The sequence below is a fragment of the Balearica regulorum genome, chromosome 1 (assembly GCF_011004875.1).
Source record: "Balearica regulorum gibbericeps isolate bBalReg1 chromosome 1, bBalReg1.pri, whole genome shotgun sequence".
NCBI classification, from domain to species: domain Eukaryota; kingdom Metazoa; phylum Chordata; class Aves; order Gruiformes; family Gruidae; genus Balearica; species Balearica regulorum.
Genome location: NC_046184.1, coordinates 29,080,844 through 29,098,343, shown reverse-complemented (window position 1 = coordinate 29,098,343; position 17,500 = coordinate 29,080,844). Strand labels below are relative to the sequence as shown.

The 17,500-nt window shown below is 37.2% G+C and overlaps 1 protein-coding gene across 9 annotated transcripts in view; it reads left to right on the top strand.

The window, feature by feature from the left end:
• The window catches only part of FOXP2 (forkhead box P2), a 438,488-nt gene that overhangs the window by 368,419 nt on the left and 52,569 nt on the right, over window positions 1-17,500 (top strand). For 2 of the 9 annotated variants that reach the window (XM_075743974.1, XM_075743984.1), the window contains 6 exons: window positions 3,791-3,928; window positions 4,911-4,961; window positions 5,094-5,309; window positions 6,823-6,991; window positions 13,396-13,609; window positions 15,252-15,356. In XM_075743974.1, coding sequence (XP_075600089.1) covers window positions 3,791-3,928; window positions 4,911-4,961; window positions 5,094-5,309; window positions 6,823-6,991; window positions 13,396-13,609; window positions 15,252-15,356 — 893 coding nt within the window. The remainder of the gene's footprint in view (window positions 1-3,790; window positions 3,929-4,910; window positions 4,962-5,093; window positions 5,310-6,822; window positions 6,992-13,395; window positions 13,610-15,251; window positions 15,357-17,500) is intronic. The other 7 variants (XM_075744017.1, XM_075744006.1, XM_075744032.1 and 4 more) reach the window with 6 other exon arrangements.

The following is a 17,500-nucleotide window of genomic DNA, read 5'->3' as shown; positions in this document are numbered from 1 at the left end:
ACCGGTTAGTTCATAGGAACAATAGATGAGTGTTTACCTGGCAAGCTTCTTGGTAAAGCTGAATTTTTCATGTATGACAGAAGAGTGGTGTTAAATACACAAGCTCAGCCTCCACCATTCCTCTTTTAAATTGATCTGGGGAAAAACCAGACTTGTTAGTCTTCAAAGAAGTTCTGTCTTCATTTCTGCAGTCATGTTCATGTTTCTGATTTCCACTATCAACACTTGGGTTCTGTGTCGCAGCTCTTCTTTTATTAGTGCATTCACATTTAGCAATAAAGCCATTTGCAGTTGTTTATGCCTGAAATGCTATTTAGATGTGTTAAAAATGTGTTTGTTTATGTATCTATAGTTTTATTTAGTGAGACTTGTAATGTAAGCCAAAGAAACGGGAGACAGCCTGCAGCAGAAACAGGAGAAACTCTTCAAAACATGAAGCCTCCAGCAGGGTCCATCATGGAGCGGACAAATTCACGTGTTCTTCAGAGGCTGTCCGACCCGTTGTGTTTTGTAGGGTTTCTGTACCCAGTCATCTTCGTGGCAGAGCTGGGAGTTCAATTTCTTTGAGGACGCCTTATAACAAATGGGTTGCAGTCATAAATCACGTTTCACTTTGTCCTTTCATGTTTTTCATGAGAGGTCTGACCAAGAATTTGTTGGGAGTTTGTGGCCCGCTCAAACGAACCACATATTGTTCACTTGATCATATCTTTTCACTGGGTCCCTCTACTGTCCTCTACCTGAACTGACTTCAGTTATATTGAGATATTTCTATGAAAGAGTCAGAGTTTGCCTCTTTGCTACATTTTTTGTAAAATCAGATCACAAATCTTGAAAAACGCAGACACTAAACCAAAGAAATATACCTAATGCACATAATTGGCCACAAAATAGCAAGTTTCTGATAGTCTTCCAACCCAGATAGCACAGTAACACTATGCCAGTAAGAAATAAAGTGCAGTCTGGTGTATCACTGAAGGCTGTGAAATGTACCAATTTATATTACCTAATTACAATTAGAGAAATCTCTTTGCTTAATACGTTTTGCTAATTTAAAATTCAAGCAATTTTCAAAATGCCTTGTCCTTTATCTATGGCAAAGAAGATATATATCAGGTATGGTGCACACATATGGATCCTCACATAAAATTCTGTTAAAGGCAATATTATCTACATAAGTACGTATTTTTTACTAATGATCTTGACTGCCAGGTTTTTTTCATGCTTTTGTCCATCATCCTGAAAAACAGGTGAATTAGGTTCTCTACTTCAGCTTATGCAATTGAGAGTGACTGTTGAAAAATATGGGAAAAACAAATTGGGAGAGAAAAGCTCTTAGAGTGTATTGCAAAGCAGGTGTGTCTCCACATATAAAAGCAAGTACACAGTCAGAGAGATTCAGAGCAGATACTACAAAAGCTGGCAGAAACGTGCCTGGTGAAGAGGAATCTGTATTTCAGTCTGAGGAATAGAGGACTCTTGCTGCGCATCTTACTGGCTAGAGTCTTTAGCACAGAGCGTGAATAAATCAGTGCCACTTGCAGAGTTAAGTTGATTTTCACTGTGTTTAGATCAGAATTTTTTTACTTGTGTGTTTGAAAATACACAAGGTAGGGGAGACAGAGAGGATTTAAAGGTAAGAGGAGAAGTGGAGTAGCAAGTGTACAACACCACCATTTGCTATATGTTACAGTAGTAAGCATATAAGACTTAGGAAAATTTTTGCAGGGTTTAAAGGTTAAAGGTAATGGCTTAATTGGGAAGGTGTCCGTCTTCCTTTCTGCCTTCTCATTTCTGTGTGACATGTGGTAGTTGAATAGCATCACCGAGGCAAAATTGTTACAAGAAGGCAAGTTCAGATCTCACGTAAGCAGAAGAAATTCCTACTGACTTCAGGGGGAATTGAACAATGACTCCAGTCAGTGAATTTTATGCTTTCCCAAAGTTATAAAAACTTTTTTGTCCTGCCCTTCGGACCAGGTAGACTTGGAATAAAACATTATTGCGTAGAGATGTGGTGTTTCCAATAGTACAAAACTTCTTGGTGTGACAAAGTGCGACAACCAACATTAACCATCTGAAAGTTAGTTGTCTACTCAAAGTGAGTGTAAACTCAAAGGAGAGAGGCACATTCAGAGAGGAATTCATCCCATGCTAAAATAGATGCCTAAGCTAGGTCAGATAAACTTCCCTCAGGATTTCCATATTCTGTTGACTATAGGAGTCCGGTGATAGCTGAGATTAAATTCCCCCCCACAAGCATCTGATTTCTGAGTGGAAGTCTGGTTTGTCTTTTCCACTTGTATTTTAGAGTGAGACCTTCACAATTTTTAGTCTTAAAATTCATTTGTTGATTGCAAAAGACTATCAAACTTTTCAGTAATAGTAGGTACTTTTACTTTCAAACTCTTAATTAGTCGGTGTTTTAAGACCTAAATTTATGCTGTGATGAATTGTGTGAAAAGTGGTATTCTGTGTAATATTAGATGAAGTAATGTCTTCTAAAAGTAAAGTTCATCAGACTTTTATTTCTCTTTTCCTCTTAAGTGTCACATTTATACAAAGTCTTTTGGGAGAGATTGAAGTAATAGAAATATTAGAAAAGTTTTTCCTCTTAAGATTTGTTCATGATTTATTTTATTTATAATAATATTATTTTTGCTGATTTACGGAAGACTGGAATGTCCAACAAACATCTCACAAAGCAGTATTTATATGCCGGCTTGCTATTATATACAGAAAAAACATCTGAATTTTGCTAGTCAAGCGAGTGGGTGCTTTTTCATGGGTGGAAAACTTGTCCTGCTGACAGCTGTTTGACTGTGCCGTGGTTAGCTCGAGCAGGGGTTTCACACAGCGTGTCTGCTCCAGCGGCTGGGCGCGTACCTTGGGCTCTGCCACGGGGCTTTTCTCTCTTAGGTACACAGCCACACATCCTTGCTGCGTCTTTCCCACTCGCACATATATTCCTGGAAGCGTGTGCGTAGGTGGGCATTTATCTATTACGTGCACGCTTCACCTCAGTATATAATGAGCAGACAATAAAGCTGTGTCCAAAAAAGCACCTACACAAAAATACATTCTTAAATGTTAGTGGACAAACTAATAATCTTACGACAAGGTTTCCCAACTTTTAGTTTTCATTTAGAAGTGACTGAGAACATGTTTCTCTCTACAGAGACCGTCTGACTGATGCTACAGTCCTCGTGCCGTACTGTTATGTCCATAGCTTTTTTTCCCCCCTATATAAATCAGACTTCCTTAAAAGACTAGCCAAGCAAGAAAGGTTTTCTTATGCTGAAGTGATGTATTACGCAAATATTTTTCTAGGCTAAGTGTCTTTATTGTGTAAAACATTTACTGCTTTAAGATACTTATTTTGCTGTCTGTTTTAATCATATCTTTTGAAACAGTCTCAATAGATTTTTCCATTCGTAACATTATGACACTTGATAAGATGATTGATTATGAAGTGTTGAGAGCCCTGCCATGTGATCATTTATTTTTAAATACACATTTGTACTAGCCAATGCTTAAATTTCTTGCAGGAATACATAAGAGATGCGAAACATAAAGCTTGAGTCTGATCGAATCTGATGCCTCTGGAAATAGAGTGCCACAGTACTGTGGTCTTAAAATAACAGATTCTGACTGAAACTGGAACTTTGCAGTGATAAATATTATGTAAAAAATTATGGTCCATCTTTGTTACAAAATAAAAAAGACGTACAGCTGTGGTGCAGGCGAACTAAAATGTGTTTGACGATGATATCTTTCTTTCCCTGTGCAGGTGCCTGTGTCAGTGGCCATGATGACTCCCCAGGTGATCACCCCTCAGCAAATGCAGCAGATTCTCCAGCAGCAAGTGTTGTCTCCGCAGCAGCTTCAAGCACTTCTCCAGCAGCAGCAAGCAGTTATGTTGCAGCAGGTAATGTGGGTTACCTGCTTTGGACCGTTAGCACAGGGCATTCGCACAAGTGTCAGCCAGATTTTATGGGTCGTATTTCGTAATCTTTCATCACTCATTACACTGTAAAGAATGGAAATAAATGGGAAACTTCTCAGTCTTTACATTTCTTGTTTTAATTGCAGAAGAGTGAAACTGTGATTTTGAAACATTAAATATTATATTAAAAACAGCAGCAGCAGCAGTGGCAGATGCATTACAAATACCGAACAAATTGATATTTAAATTTTCAAGTGCTTAGGCACATTTTAATTGTAGACTTGCCAAAGAAAGTGCAAATAGAGTTGTAGATAATTGTTGTTTTAAAATTCATAACACTGTAGTGCTCCCTTTAGTCACGTAAATGGTATGCGGTTATGAAATTTGAACTTAACAGCTTGTTTCATCATGGGAAAAAGTTTTTTTTTTTGTTTTGTTTGTTTTTACATCCAAAAACTTTGCCCCAGATAAGGCTAAAGAGAAGGAGGAGGTTGCTGTTTCCTTAGCACAAAATCTGTCAGCTAAGCGAAGAATCCATGAACTTGTTATTCATACAGTAAAGACAGTGTCAGCGATCTGTACCTCAGTGAAACGCAGAGTGGATTTTTGGTTGGGTGCTTAATTGTCATACAGAAAATGATGTGTCTGTTTGTCATAGTCATAGCTCAATCACTGTATGTTTAAACACTTTAATACCCAGTACCGTGATCATTACAGGCAATTCACCTTCAGTTGTGAATCCAGCATCCCGCTAAACAGATTGACAGATTAATTACTTTTTTTCCCCTAAGAAACAGGCAGTTTAGTTTGGCCTTAGTGTCTTGTAGGTTTCTTGCAAGTGGATGAGTACAGCTTCTGATTTGTTATATAGGACATGTGAGGAACTTAGGTATAGTTATTTGAGGAGTTAATTTGGCTCTTGCATTCCCTTTAGAATACAGATTTTCTATACCCTTCTGTTTAGGATATTTTGGAATCTGCATTGGAAAATTTCAGAACCGCCTTGGAAAAAAATGTATGTAGATCTGCCTCTTCAAATCACATTTTTTGTTATGAGGTGATTCTTAATGGCTACGCTACCATATGCCAATCTAGAAGAGTTTAGGAGATTTATAATACTTGAAACTTTTGCCTTTATTTATTAAAGTCAAAATGGTTTATTCAGCAACAACTACAAGAGTTTTACAAGAAACAGCAAGAGCAGTTACATCTTCAGCTTTTGCAGCAGCAGCAACAGCAGCAGCAACAGCAACAACAACAGCAGCAACAGCAGCAGCAACAGCAGCAACAGCAGCAGCAACAGCAGCAGCAGCAGCAGCAGCAACAGCAGCAGCAACAGCATCCAGGAAAGCAAGCAAAAGAGGTAGGAGCTAAGACCCTTGCTGGTGCATACTAGTCTGAGCTGTCAGAAGCTTGGAAAAGACAAGACCAGTTTAGATTTTTTTCCTGTAGCAAGGATGCAGCTATCAAAGATTTGTTCTTATGTTTTTACCGGGCTTAACAGCAGTGCCGGTATAATTCTCCTGCTTCCCTTTCTGAGACACAGGATTTGAGCAGTCTAGGGCTGCTGTCGTCTAATGTTCGCTAATGAATCCGAGTGTGCAAAGAACAAGCCGTGTGGTGGACACCGTACTGATTATCTTGTATTCACCGGCAATCTGTGTTGGGGAAGGAGCCTTACTTTTCTCGGTGGCGCAGCTCAGAGAGCATGCAAATTTAGTCCATGGCTGAAAAAGGGCGATTGAGCACAGATTTCAAAGTCACAGGCCCCTGATTAATGAACTGCTAGTGTAGGTTTGGAGTGGCGAGTAGAAAGTTACAGTTTGATGTGCTCATAAATCAACCTGACAAGCGGGTTTCTCAGGCCTAGCTTGCACTTGTCAGCAAACTGCATCAAATATAAACATAATACAAACAAAACATGTTGAAGTAGTTAAATTGATCAGCAGGTATCCTAGACGTTGTCTTCAAGCTGCCCATTATGCAAACGTCGAGGAAGCAGTTGTGACCTCCTGAGGCTTTGTTTCTGTTTGGATTTGTGAATAGAATTTCAGACAGCCATCAACTACGGAATAGAAATTGCTCCCGTATTTCTCCGGAGGCTCTGGGCAATCCACATGACTTGCTCCATTATGCAGTCTGTTTTCCAGTGAGCGCATCAGAAGTTTCTCTTTTCCCCAAACTAGAAAGGAAAGGTCTTCCACAGCAGCTTGTCTTTCTCTGAAGTGTGACTGCCTTCTCATACCCTCCTGAGTCTTTGCAGACTCCAGGTTGTCTGAAATGCCTCACAAAATTGGAACTTATACTTTTGCTCCATAATAGGGCACTTCGTTGCCTTGAATGCAATGCTCCTTTTAATATATTCCAACAAGAAAAGAGAGAGAGCTAACAGGCCAGTGAAATGAAGGCTACATCCCAGTTTACTAATAGATCACTGGAGACCACATTCATGGGCCACTGCGGACCGAACTTAGTCAATTGGAAAAACAAGAGTGCCTTCGAATCACAGCCTGCTGTAAAGAGTTGCACTTTTAGCATAGATAAATTTGTTATCATCTGCCATGAACTGGGCGCCTTTTTTTTTTACCCTTTTTTTACCCATACAACAGCTGTTGTATGCTTTCTCGTGACCCTTTTCTTTAGTGTGTCATTAAGTATATCTTGCCATTTTCCCTAACACCTAATAGCTTGAATGAATATAATAGAAAATTTCAAACGCTTTCACTGCCTGAGTATTCTACAAATAGCATTATTATTTAATAACCGAGATTAAAGAGAAAGAAGTTGATTTTACATTTTTGGCTTTCTAGCCTTCACTGCACACTTTACTCTGCCGCATTTGCTTCCCCCCCCCCGCCCCCCCCTTCTCTTTGTAGCAGCAGCAGCAGCAGCAGCAGTTGGCAGCCCAGCAGCTTGTCTTCCAGCAGCAGCTCCTCCAGATGCAACAGCTTCAGCAGCAGCAGCATCTGCTGAACCTTCAGCGTCAGGGACTCATTTCCATCCCACCTGGCCAGTCTGCTCTTCCTGTCCAGTCTCTGCCACAAGGTATTCGAATATTATATGATTGGAGTCATTTCTGATTCGCAACTTTTTTAACCGTTCCATTTGCATCCAAACTTCAGCAGTTTCCCATTATGACACTTAAACATACACTATTATTAGAACTTTACTACTCGTATTACCAAATTTTCTTGAGGCTGATCAATTTTACAGCATACTTTTACAGAATAAACCAGCTTTTGAGTGTTTTTTCTTAAATATAAGATGCATATTTATTAGCCTTATGTGCTGAAAACAATTTGTGATAGCAACACAATTCAAACACCATTGCTTTTCTCTGAGGAGTTACTGAAATCTGATTTAGTGGCAATGTTATCATTTCATTTAATATAAGCGAACAGGTATAAAATATATCAGACAGTGATATAAAAGCCATCCCAGAAGTCACTTTATTTTTTTTTCTGTTTTAAGAATAGAAAGTGTTTGGCATTGAAAAGCACTTTGAATCTTCAATTTATTACATATAAATTTAGGGACAAACCTTCGGACTCATTTTCTTTGCTATTCTTTTGTATTAAATATGTTAAATATGACAAGTTTTGAAGGTGATGATTCCAATTGTAATGAATTATGACTGACAAATAACAGCAAAGACTTTCCAGAAAAAAAATATTTCCCTTTCCCACTTTGATCAAGATTTCTCAATGCTGAAAATGAACTCAAACTCTACTGCTTGACACAAATACATTCATGGTTGAAAGAAAATAGGGCACGCACTTTTGAAAAGTAAATTAACTTGGAGATAAATGCTGCTTACATTTTAAGATAAGGCCAAAGACTTCCCATCTTAAGGACTCTGTCTGTAGCCTGTGAGGTATGCGTTTCTGTTTGTGTTACCATAGAGAGGTGAGCTAAATATTTAGTCTGTCGTAAAAATTACACAACACTCTGATCTCTGATGCTCCGGTCCTGCAATGAGCATTTTTTAGACTGTGTTCATGACAGGTAACATTACTTCTAATTGGTTTTTACGTGGTCTTTACGTATGTATCTGATTCCTCCACCAGATAATTATAATGAAATTGAAGCTTCAGAAATTAGATGAGCAAAAGCAGAGTACACAGTATATAGGCAATAATGTAGACCAAAAAAAAAAAAAAAGACAGAAAAAAGTCATGAAAAACCTCAGTCCCTGGAAAGCAGAGATTCCAAATAAATGTGTAAATTCCATACATTGTGTTGTGTGGAAAAGCTATGACACAAGCATATCTAAAGTCATAAACATTACAACAGCAAAAACAGACCTAAGTAAGCTATCGCACTAAGTATTATTTGAGAATAGCAGTGGAGAGGCAAGCTGATTCACGCATTTGGACACGTGGGACTGGTAATGCTGGTTTCCTTTTGTACAGAGTCACATTGGACCAGAAAGAAAAAAAGCAATTGAAACACAACCTCCCTCCAAACAGCTTTACCTTCTGCAACCTCCTCTTGTGCCATCTGTTGCAAGAGGAATTCCTCAGGTTTTCTCTCACATTAAGCAATCCCCGTAGATTTCCCTCAGCACTCCTACCCAATTGCATTGATATTCATTAGTTTAATGCAACACTCATTCATCCACTTCTAGTAGAAAAACAGAAAAAATAGTAACTGTTTTAATACATTTTTAGGAGAACTAGTAAACAACTCTTTTTAAGAACTTTCTTTTACTCAAAGAATTAAGTGTAACTGAAGTCATGACAAAAATTCATGATACTAAAGAAATAATACAAAATTTTACAGTTAAAATATATCTGGATTGTTCTTTTTTAAAGTAGCTTAACCTCTTGTTTGCTTCTGCCTGGATATTTTTTAATTATGATGAATTCCATTTCAATATTTAATTATTTCTTTTTTCTCTCCTAGTTCTAATATCTACTGTGTATGTAGGGTTCCTTTAGATACACAAGTTAATTTACAGGACCTCGATTTTTCATAGCCTCAGTTTGGATGTGCCAACTTGAAAAAACATGAGACAGCTTTCCCTGGAAAACTTCTCTGCATCTCCAGACAGGCCACTTGCTCTGTGCCAGGCGAGGTGAAGTTAGAGTGGGGAGGGTAAGAAGGAAAGTCTTTCCAGCAAGGCGCTAAAACAAAGAGATGCAGAGTTGTGACCGGCTCAGAGTTCTTTCTATGTCCAGTCCAGTTCATAATAATGTAATGAAGATTAATAGGCTTCAAGTCTGTTGAGACTTTCTTGTAAATCTTAAATTTACACATCCAAATACATCTAAATATATCCAGTATTTACAAATCCAAGTAGTACTTACTAGATCTAACATAGATGTCACTGTATTGGAGTTTCTATAAAAGTAAGAGGATCAAACTTCCTTTGTTTTTCTTATAAAATTCAGCAAATTTTATGACAGACATTTTCTGTGGCAGTGTTAAATTAAGCTTTCAGAATTTATTTAAGGTAATACACACTGGATGTGGTACAAGGATGTTTTTCTCCTTCTACTGTGCTGAAGATGTATAATATGGTTGCACAGAAGGATTTACATATGCATAACACAAATATTTTTATATGATTCCATTTAGATTGCTGAGTTACGTGGATGCTAGGACAATGAGAGAAACACAGGGGGAGTTCATGTTTATAAGTTGTTGGACATGAAGAGTCCTACAAACTACAAATGGTTAGTGACAGAGAGAGCATGGGGCCTCCATTTGTTAGTATGAGAAGACGTAACTTCCATGTACAGCTGGGAGGTTTGCGTATATAAACAGTATTTACTCCAAGCATAATTTCTGCCTTTAAAGAGCAGGGATGTTTACAATGTTTTCTTGATGGTCAGGTATAGCAAATAACATACAAGAGATGTTTTAGCATTTATTTTGTGACAAGATCCTCGCTATGCCATAGCCAAAGCCAGTGGCTCGCTGTGAGTTGGTTCCGTGCAATGCTGCATTGATTTGCTAAATGCAAAGAGCTGTAAATGACAACAATAAAAAAAACCCCACATCAAAAAAACCCCAAACAAAAACAAACAAACAAAAAACCCCAACAAAACACTAAGTTTTGATCAGGCCACATAAGAAAATGCAAAACAGATTCGTGAATGGATTTGATAAGTGGTAGTTTTATTAAGCATTTATTCAAACATAAAAATAGAGCAGATAGTGGTGAAAATTGTTATAAAACTAACCTCAAAATCCAAGATTCTTGGTGTTAGTAAATGACATAGCAAATCAGTATTTTCCTTTTTCATTATAGTCCCTAATTTTTATCCCACTCTGGATCCTCTTCCTGATCCTTTCTCCTTTAATGTTGTGTAGAGAGGGTATTTTGAGGGTTATTACAACCTATGAAACTTTAAAACTTACCCTGCTTTTACATCCAGACTAAAATATCTGTCAGCCATTTTACAGGTCTCTTGTAAAATGGGAGTTGGACTTTTTTAGACACAGAAACTACAAAATTGCCATAATTTACAATTAATTACAAATCCGCTTATTAACTTTATACTTTTTAAGTGCCTGCCCTTAATCCTTTTATCCTAAAAGGCAGCCTTTCAGAGTGCTCTGAAGAAGTGATAAAATTAACCAGCCTGAGCCCAGAGAGAAATTTCTTTCTGATTTAAAAAAAAAAAAAAAATAAATCTAGGTGAGCTAGGCAGCCTGGAGACACGGCTCCATCCGTAGCTTCACGCAGAGGCAGGGGCTGCCCAGCAGTTGTCGGGGGGAGGCAGGAGACCCCTTCTCATGGGAAGGGCCATTGCGCCGGCTGCTCCCAGCCCTCATTCGTTCACCCAGCTTCTGGGGCGGCTCTTACTCAGCCCCCACCAGGGCCCAAAGTTTGATGATCTCTGATGAAAATTTTCTCACTGCAAAACACAACGATATGTTTGCCCTGTGATTATTCAAACAGATGGGTTTATTCTTGGGTGGGTTTTGGTTTTTTTTTTTCAATACAAAATTAGTTTATTTTGTTCAACAGCAGGAGGAAGGGAAGACTTTGAAGTAAATAATGTACTGTGTATATCATGCCACCTAAATGAATACATTACTTTTCATTTTGATTTGTGATTACATTTGCGGGTAACTATTATTTACCACGCTAAAATGGGTTATTTGCAGTGTTGCTGGAACATACCTCATGAACATAGCAGTAATTACTTACCTTCATTAAACAATTACAACTAGTATTGCCATCACTCCCGTTGCCCATCTCACTAATGCAGTAAATTAGAGCCTGGCTTCTTTGCTTGCTTCCTTAAAACCTGGCTTTCACTGTACAAATGTGATATAAACTCCAGTTTTAAGGCTTACATTCCAATCAACTCTTTCACTTTGTCATTAACTGAGTTTGCCAATGGTTGTTGGTATCTAAGGCAGAGAAGCAGGACAGAAAATAGTAGTCTAAAAATGAGCTCCCTTCATAATTTAAAAAAATTGAATACCTTCCAACCGATTTGTTTCCACACTACCGTGAGAAATTATTATTTCTCTAAATCACCACTGGTCTATTTTTTAATAGCTTTGTATACTTTATGGTAAGAAAGACAGCTATTGAGAAGTAGTAAGGAACTTACTGTGCTTTTTCATAATACTCTGTTGAATCCCTTTTAGTAGTCTGAGTTCCTGTGTCTTCAAAGTAAAACATTATCTAATAAACAGATTTGCCAAACAGTGAAAAACAATATTTGCATCTTTCTAGTATATCTTGTTTACCAAACAAAACTATCCTCAATGAAAAGTTTGAATGAATAGATACATTTTAATCCTTTTCAGAAGGACAATAAATTTGAGATCTTTCATAAAATAAAAAGAGCAAAATGCTGATTCAGACAACATCAGCATTTTTAATGTTTTACATTCCAGGAGATCTAGATACTGTGAGCTTGTCTTACCTAATTTCACTTGTTGAGACGAAATACAGAAGACAGAGTTAGATTTTAAGATACCTCTGGCCCAAATCATGTCAGGCTGAAAAACCTGGCCATGAAACCAGATCTTTCACAAGAAGCTTTCTGGGCTTCTCATTCTTTTCTACATTTAATTTGGTGTTCTTCGAAAGAGAGATGTCAAACTTTTAAAGACTGACAGCGACAGAGGGTGTATATATTTCTGACAAACTCTTCATCTTTCAAAGTCTGAAGTTCCTACCTTAGCTGCATGTTTGGTGGCAAGATAAGAGAATGCTCACAGCTCTTCTCTTGCTTGTGTTTTGGGAGTCTTTACTTCAGGCAGAAGCGTACTGTAATGGAAGTTTCCATGACTCCGTGCAAAGTGCTCAACTCGAGCCAGACAACCCTAACATAGATGTATGAATACATTCTACGAGACATCGCTATTTGTGGCCGAGGATGAATCCTGGAAACGACAAGTTTCCAGGCTGCAAGTGGAGTAGGGAGCAAATTTAAGCTCTATCTGCAAAGATCTGGTGGCTAGACTCCAGGATAGTACTGCGCATATAGCAGAGAGGTTTGAGAAGCTTTTCAAATTTTGTATGGCTGCCCATCACCCCAGGAGACTGGTGAGACAGAGTCTCCTTTCTCCTAGCCAAACCCTCTGATTTGTTTTCCACAGTAGGGCTGGACAAAAGAAATAGTGGAGTAATTTGATGGTCTGCACTACATGTGATTTCATCTGTGTGGAGGGAGTTGTGAACGGGCCCGTTTTGTTGGCTTTACATGTGTTTGGTGCCGCTGAATGGTATCAAAGAGCTGAAGCGGTCACCAGTATCTAGCTCTGCACTGTAGTGGTTCCAAATAGTACTTTGGTTTTGCCTCTCAAGATATATTTTTATGCATAGCAATTTTTGTAAATATTAAACAGGACTAATGGATATGTGGGTGTCAGATGCATTCTGCTCAAATGTTAAACCTGTTATGATCTCATTGATTTAATTTTTGCCTTCTGATTTTTCTCCCTCCAGTTTTCTCCACTCCCTGCTCTTGTTGAGTGTTTAAAGATAATATCAATGTTTGTATCCTTAGTGTAATATGTTTTTCTATTTCCCATTACATGTTTGATTAAGAGGAATTATAAAAACTGAGTTAACTGTGGATGCATTGAGTTATGTTTCCCTATCAAGAAATCAATTAAGCAGACAACAAAAATCTTGTCTGGAAGTATATTTAGGGTTGGGTTTTTTTTCTTTTCAAGAAGTAGTTGCAAGTTCTTTGTAGCTTTCACTCTTTGATCCTTAAGCAGTGTTTTCAGAAGAAGGGGTATAATGTTATTAAAATTGGTGATTTCTAATTGACTGTTTATAATACAAGGGAAGACAGTTAGATTACCTGGATTCTGACAGAAGAAAAATGAATTTATGTTTTACTACACGTTGATTGTGCTAGAAAAACAGCATCAGCTTTATTGTTGGCATTAATCCATTAATAACACTGAGCTCATTATATGAAACTCTTTATTTTGTTATATTAGTGGGGCTCTCTTTCATTTTATAGCTGGCTTAAGTCCTGCTGAGATTCAGCAGTTATGGAAAGAAGTGACTGGAGTTCACAGTATGGAAGACAATGGCATTAAACATGGAGGGCTAGACCTCACTACTAACAATTCCTCCTCTACTACCTCCTCCACCACTTCCAAAGCATCACCACCAATAACTCATCATTCCATAGTGAATGGACAGTCTTCAGTTCTAAATGCAAGGCGAGACAGGTAATTCTGATGAGATTTCAACTGTGCTTATCATTTGACGTAAAGCTGTTGTTTAACATCATAAGTCACATTATTTCCAATCACAAAATAACACTTAATACAGGTTACTTAACAGATCGTGGAGACCTGATTTTTCAGAATTGGTTATCAATAGGGCATCGTTTTCAATAATGATGTCTAATTTTGCAGATGCAACGACAATTACTTGCCTGTGGGGTTTTTAACACAGGGACTTATGGTCGTGTTGGTAAAAATTAGAAATCCCAGAGTAGTGTGTGCTGGTTTAGAGGTGTAAATGCAGATTTGTGGGCACTTTTGTAGGGGCATAGTTTCATTCAGATTTGAGTTAACGCATCTGGCAGTCAGGCCCTTCCTGTTGAATCACACTGCTGTTTTCACAGAAAATGTACATACATCTTAGTTGTCAAGGCTGTAATTCAGTGCAAAGATTCTGTGTAAAAAGTGCTTTAAAAAATAATACATTAAAGCAGTTCTCGTATTGTTCGTCTCTTGTGAAGAAAACCACTGAATTTTCCTTCCTTATATGCACGACAGTAACACAGTTGACACATTTCGTACAAATTTTCAGTGGCGTTAGTGTAATACAGTGGAATTGAACCATATAGATAAAGTTAAAATAATTTTTCAGACATATTGACAGATATTGTCCTTATTTTCAAGTAATGGATTAAATGCATACAAAAGTGCATAGTATCTGTAGCACTTATTAGTCAATATATTAGGATAGTCAGATGTAGATGATCTAAATATAAGATGAAATTTAATTTGTATCTACACAACCTAAATTGTAAATAATTGTATTTTCAAATAAATATTCCATTTAATTATTTCAGTATTTATAATAGGAGTCTATAATTTAAGCGTCTCTGGTCCTCATGTGACTGTGAGAACATTTTTCTATCGTTATTTTGTATTATTTAAAAACTGGCACTTCTCTGAATGACTCTATAGTAGTACCTTTAGTCAGTATTGCTTTTGTGATTATATCTAAGAGAATGGTTCTTTACTTGAGGATATGTAGCTGACACCCACCTCCATGGGACAGTTGCCTGAATTTCTTTGATATCTGTAGAGGGATGAAACTATTGTGGAGATTCCAGAAAAAGACACAGAATACAGCTGGGGTTTTTTACGAAGCCGAGTAGCTAATGGAATCAATGCTTGCGAACAAAAATATTTATTAATGGAAGCAACTTTATTTTTATACACATTTAAGCAGAAAATCCAAATCTTTTGTAGCAACATTCACAATATTCATAAATTCTAACTGTCCGTCTTGGATATTTCTTCTCAGAATTGATCACTTCTGAGTATATTTTTTATTTATAGGTAAATGTTACACCAAGGTCGTATGGCAGAATTAGCATATGGTATTATACAGTCATCTTATTTTTTCATCCTTTATTAACAGTCATCTTTGGCTCTATTTCTTCTCTAATTGGAACATCATCTAGCCTTGGCAGTTGAACTATTCAATAGAACGATTAAATTTTTCTGACTGCTCTGAGCTAAATTGACCTGTTTTGACCTGTTTGTCACTGATCGTAACCTGACAGGCGCTAGCAGCCTCCAACGATTATGGCTTTTGAGATGAATCTGATGCCTTATTCTTTTGCTACAGCTCGTCACATGAGGAGACTGGGGCCTCCCATACTCTCTATGGTCATGGAGTTTGCAAATGGCCTGGCTGTGAAAGCGTTTGTGAAGATTTTGGACAATTTTTAAAGTAGGTGGATTTTTATTCATTGGTACAGGGTTGTTTAAGGCAAGGGAAAGAGAAAGACACCAAACAAAGTTTTACTGTAAATTATGTCAGAGTTTTTTTGTGTATTCGAAGCAACTGGATAATCAAGGCTATCTGCAGAGGGTCAAATTGTTACCCTTTCTTTCATGTCGAACACTTTTGCAGGCCTTTCAATAGCGCACTGTTTAATCCTCTTATTATCCTTTACTGAAATGGAGCCTCAGAAAATTTGAAGAGATGCTTTAGATTGTATATTGGATAGTAGCGGTATGAAAAAGCACGCTTTAAATTCTGACAGTTTATGTATAGCGGAAATTACTGTGTATAGTGTAAATAAAAAAGCACAAAGGACTAAGCGTGACCATTTAACTCTCACTCGCTAATTTATTTTTCCTTTTGCTCTTGTATGTGCACAAGACACTCAGAAAAAAACCCACTGCAAACAAGTAGGTTTGCACCTTTCAGGACTGAACAGTGATGTCAAAAGTTTTCACTTTCAGTATTTGGTGTTGCCAGCTATTGTCAAAATCAGGGCATAAAATAAGTGACACAGCTTTTGCTTTTCATCTGTAGCTTCAAACTACAATGGGTTTCTGCATTTTTTTCTTTTTCTTTTTTTTTTTTTTTTTAAAGTGCTTACTAGTATTTCTGTGTTCATTTGAATTTTCAACAAGAGCACTGATTTTCTACCTATGTACATTACGGACTGGTCTTTGTCAGAAGAGCCGTACTCATTTTGGCATGCAATAGATCTTAATGGAAAGCTACAGATAGGCTTATATAGATGAGTAACTTCAGGGGCTGAGACTCTTATGTTGTCATGGTGCAGCTAACAGGGTGAATGAACTGTTTCATGCTTCATCAACAATTAAGTTAATTAGCTCATTTGAAATTGCACTGCTTTGTTGCCAGGATGTTGGCAGAAACATCAAAAAGATGTGTTTACAAATGGTTGACTACAGGGTATATAACAGAAGCACCTTAACAACAGACCATAAGTACTCAGTTTCACAATAACTTTTATAATAGAATTATAGCAATACTTTTCATAAAGTATTTGCAATGCTTTCTCCATCTTTCATGCTGTTTTTCAGTTTTAAATGAAGTAACTTATACTGACTTGCAAATTTTAATAAGGTATGACTCGTAATAAATTTTTGTTTATAAGTGCATTAAGTGGAATGTCAAAATAGTGGCTTATTATTGGAGAAAACTGTACAGGATTTAAAAGAACCTGATTTACATAAGTTTGTATTCAAAGGAAGATGAAATCTCGCAAATTCGACGTAGTGTTCTAAGTATTATTAATACTAAGAATTTAAATTCATTTAACCCAAGCATTCTCCTTTTCAAGACAAACTACATTTTCTAAATACGTCCATCCTTCTAGGCTATAGTGATGCTAATTCTGTGCGCAGACTTTGCACATCCATTATGTCAGGTCTCTTGTTATAATCCACGATCACTAAAACCATTTTGATTAAGGCGGTGTAGTGCTAGGTTTACAGATGCTCTTGCTTTCCTGAACCAAATAACCCTGGAACATGTGAAAGCAACATATAACATCTTGATAATTCTGCTGCAGAGTCAGTCAAGGTTTACAGCGGTGTCATGGCTTTTGTCCTATGCACCAGCAAAAAATGTTTGAGAATATTTTATTATTTCTTCTTTTCGTTCAATTCTGTCTTCTATGCCCTTAAAACAAATAAGAAATCATGGTGCTGAATAGCCGAGGTTGTTTATGAAATAGAAATATTCCTTCATTTTACACTAGCGTTAAGATGGAAATCAATACATAACCTTGCATTAGATTCTTTAGTACCTTTTCATGTTCACACTAATGCAAAATCCCCATTACAATTAAAAAACATTTTCTTTCAATTAAATATCAACTTTTAGTCCAAAGATTGACCATTTTTCCAACCCATTAACTTTATAGGGGATGACAGCACTAATGGCTGTAGTTTTCAAGGCTTTGCTCTTAGTCTAATCTTTGTTACGATGTTTTAGGTTCTCTGACTTGAAACAATATGATACCTGTGTTAAGAGAGTTAATGCAAGTATATTGTACCAAAATGAAATATTAATAAGGTACACTACCCCAGTCTAGTAGTGTGTATTTCTAT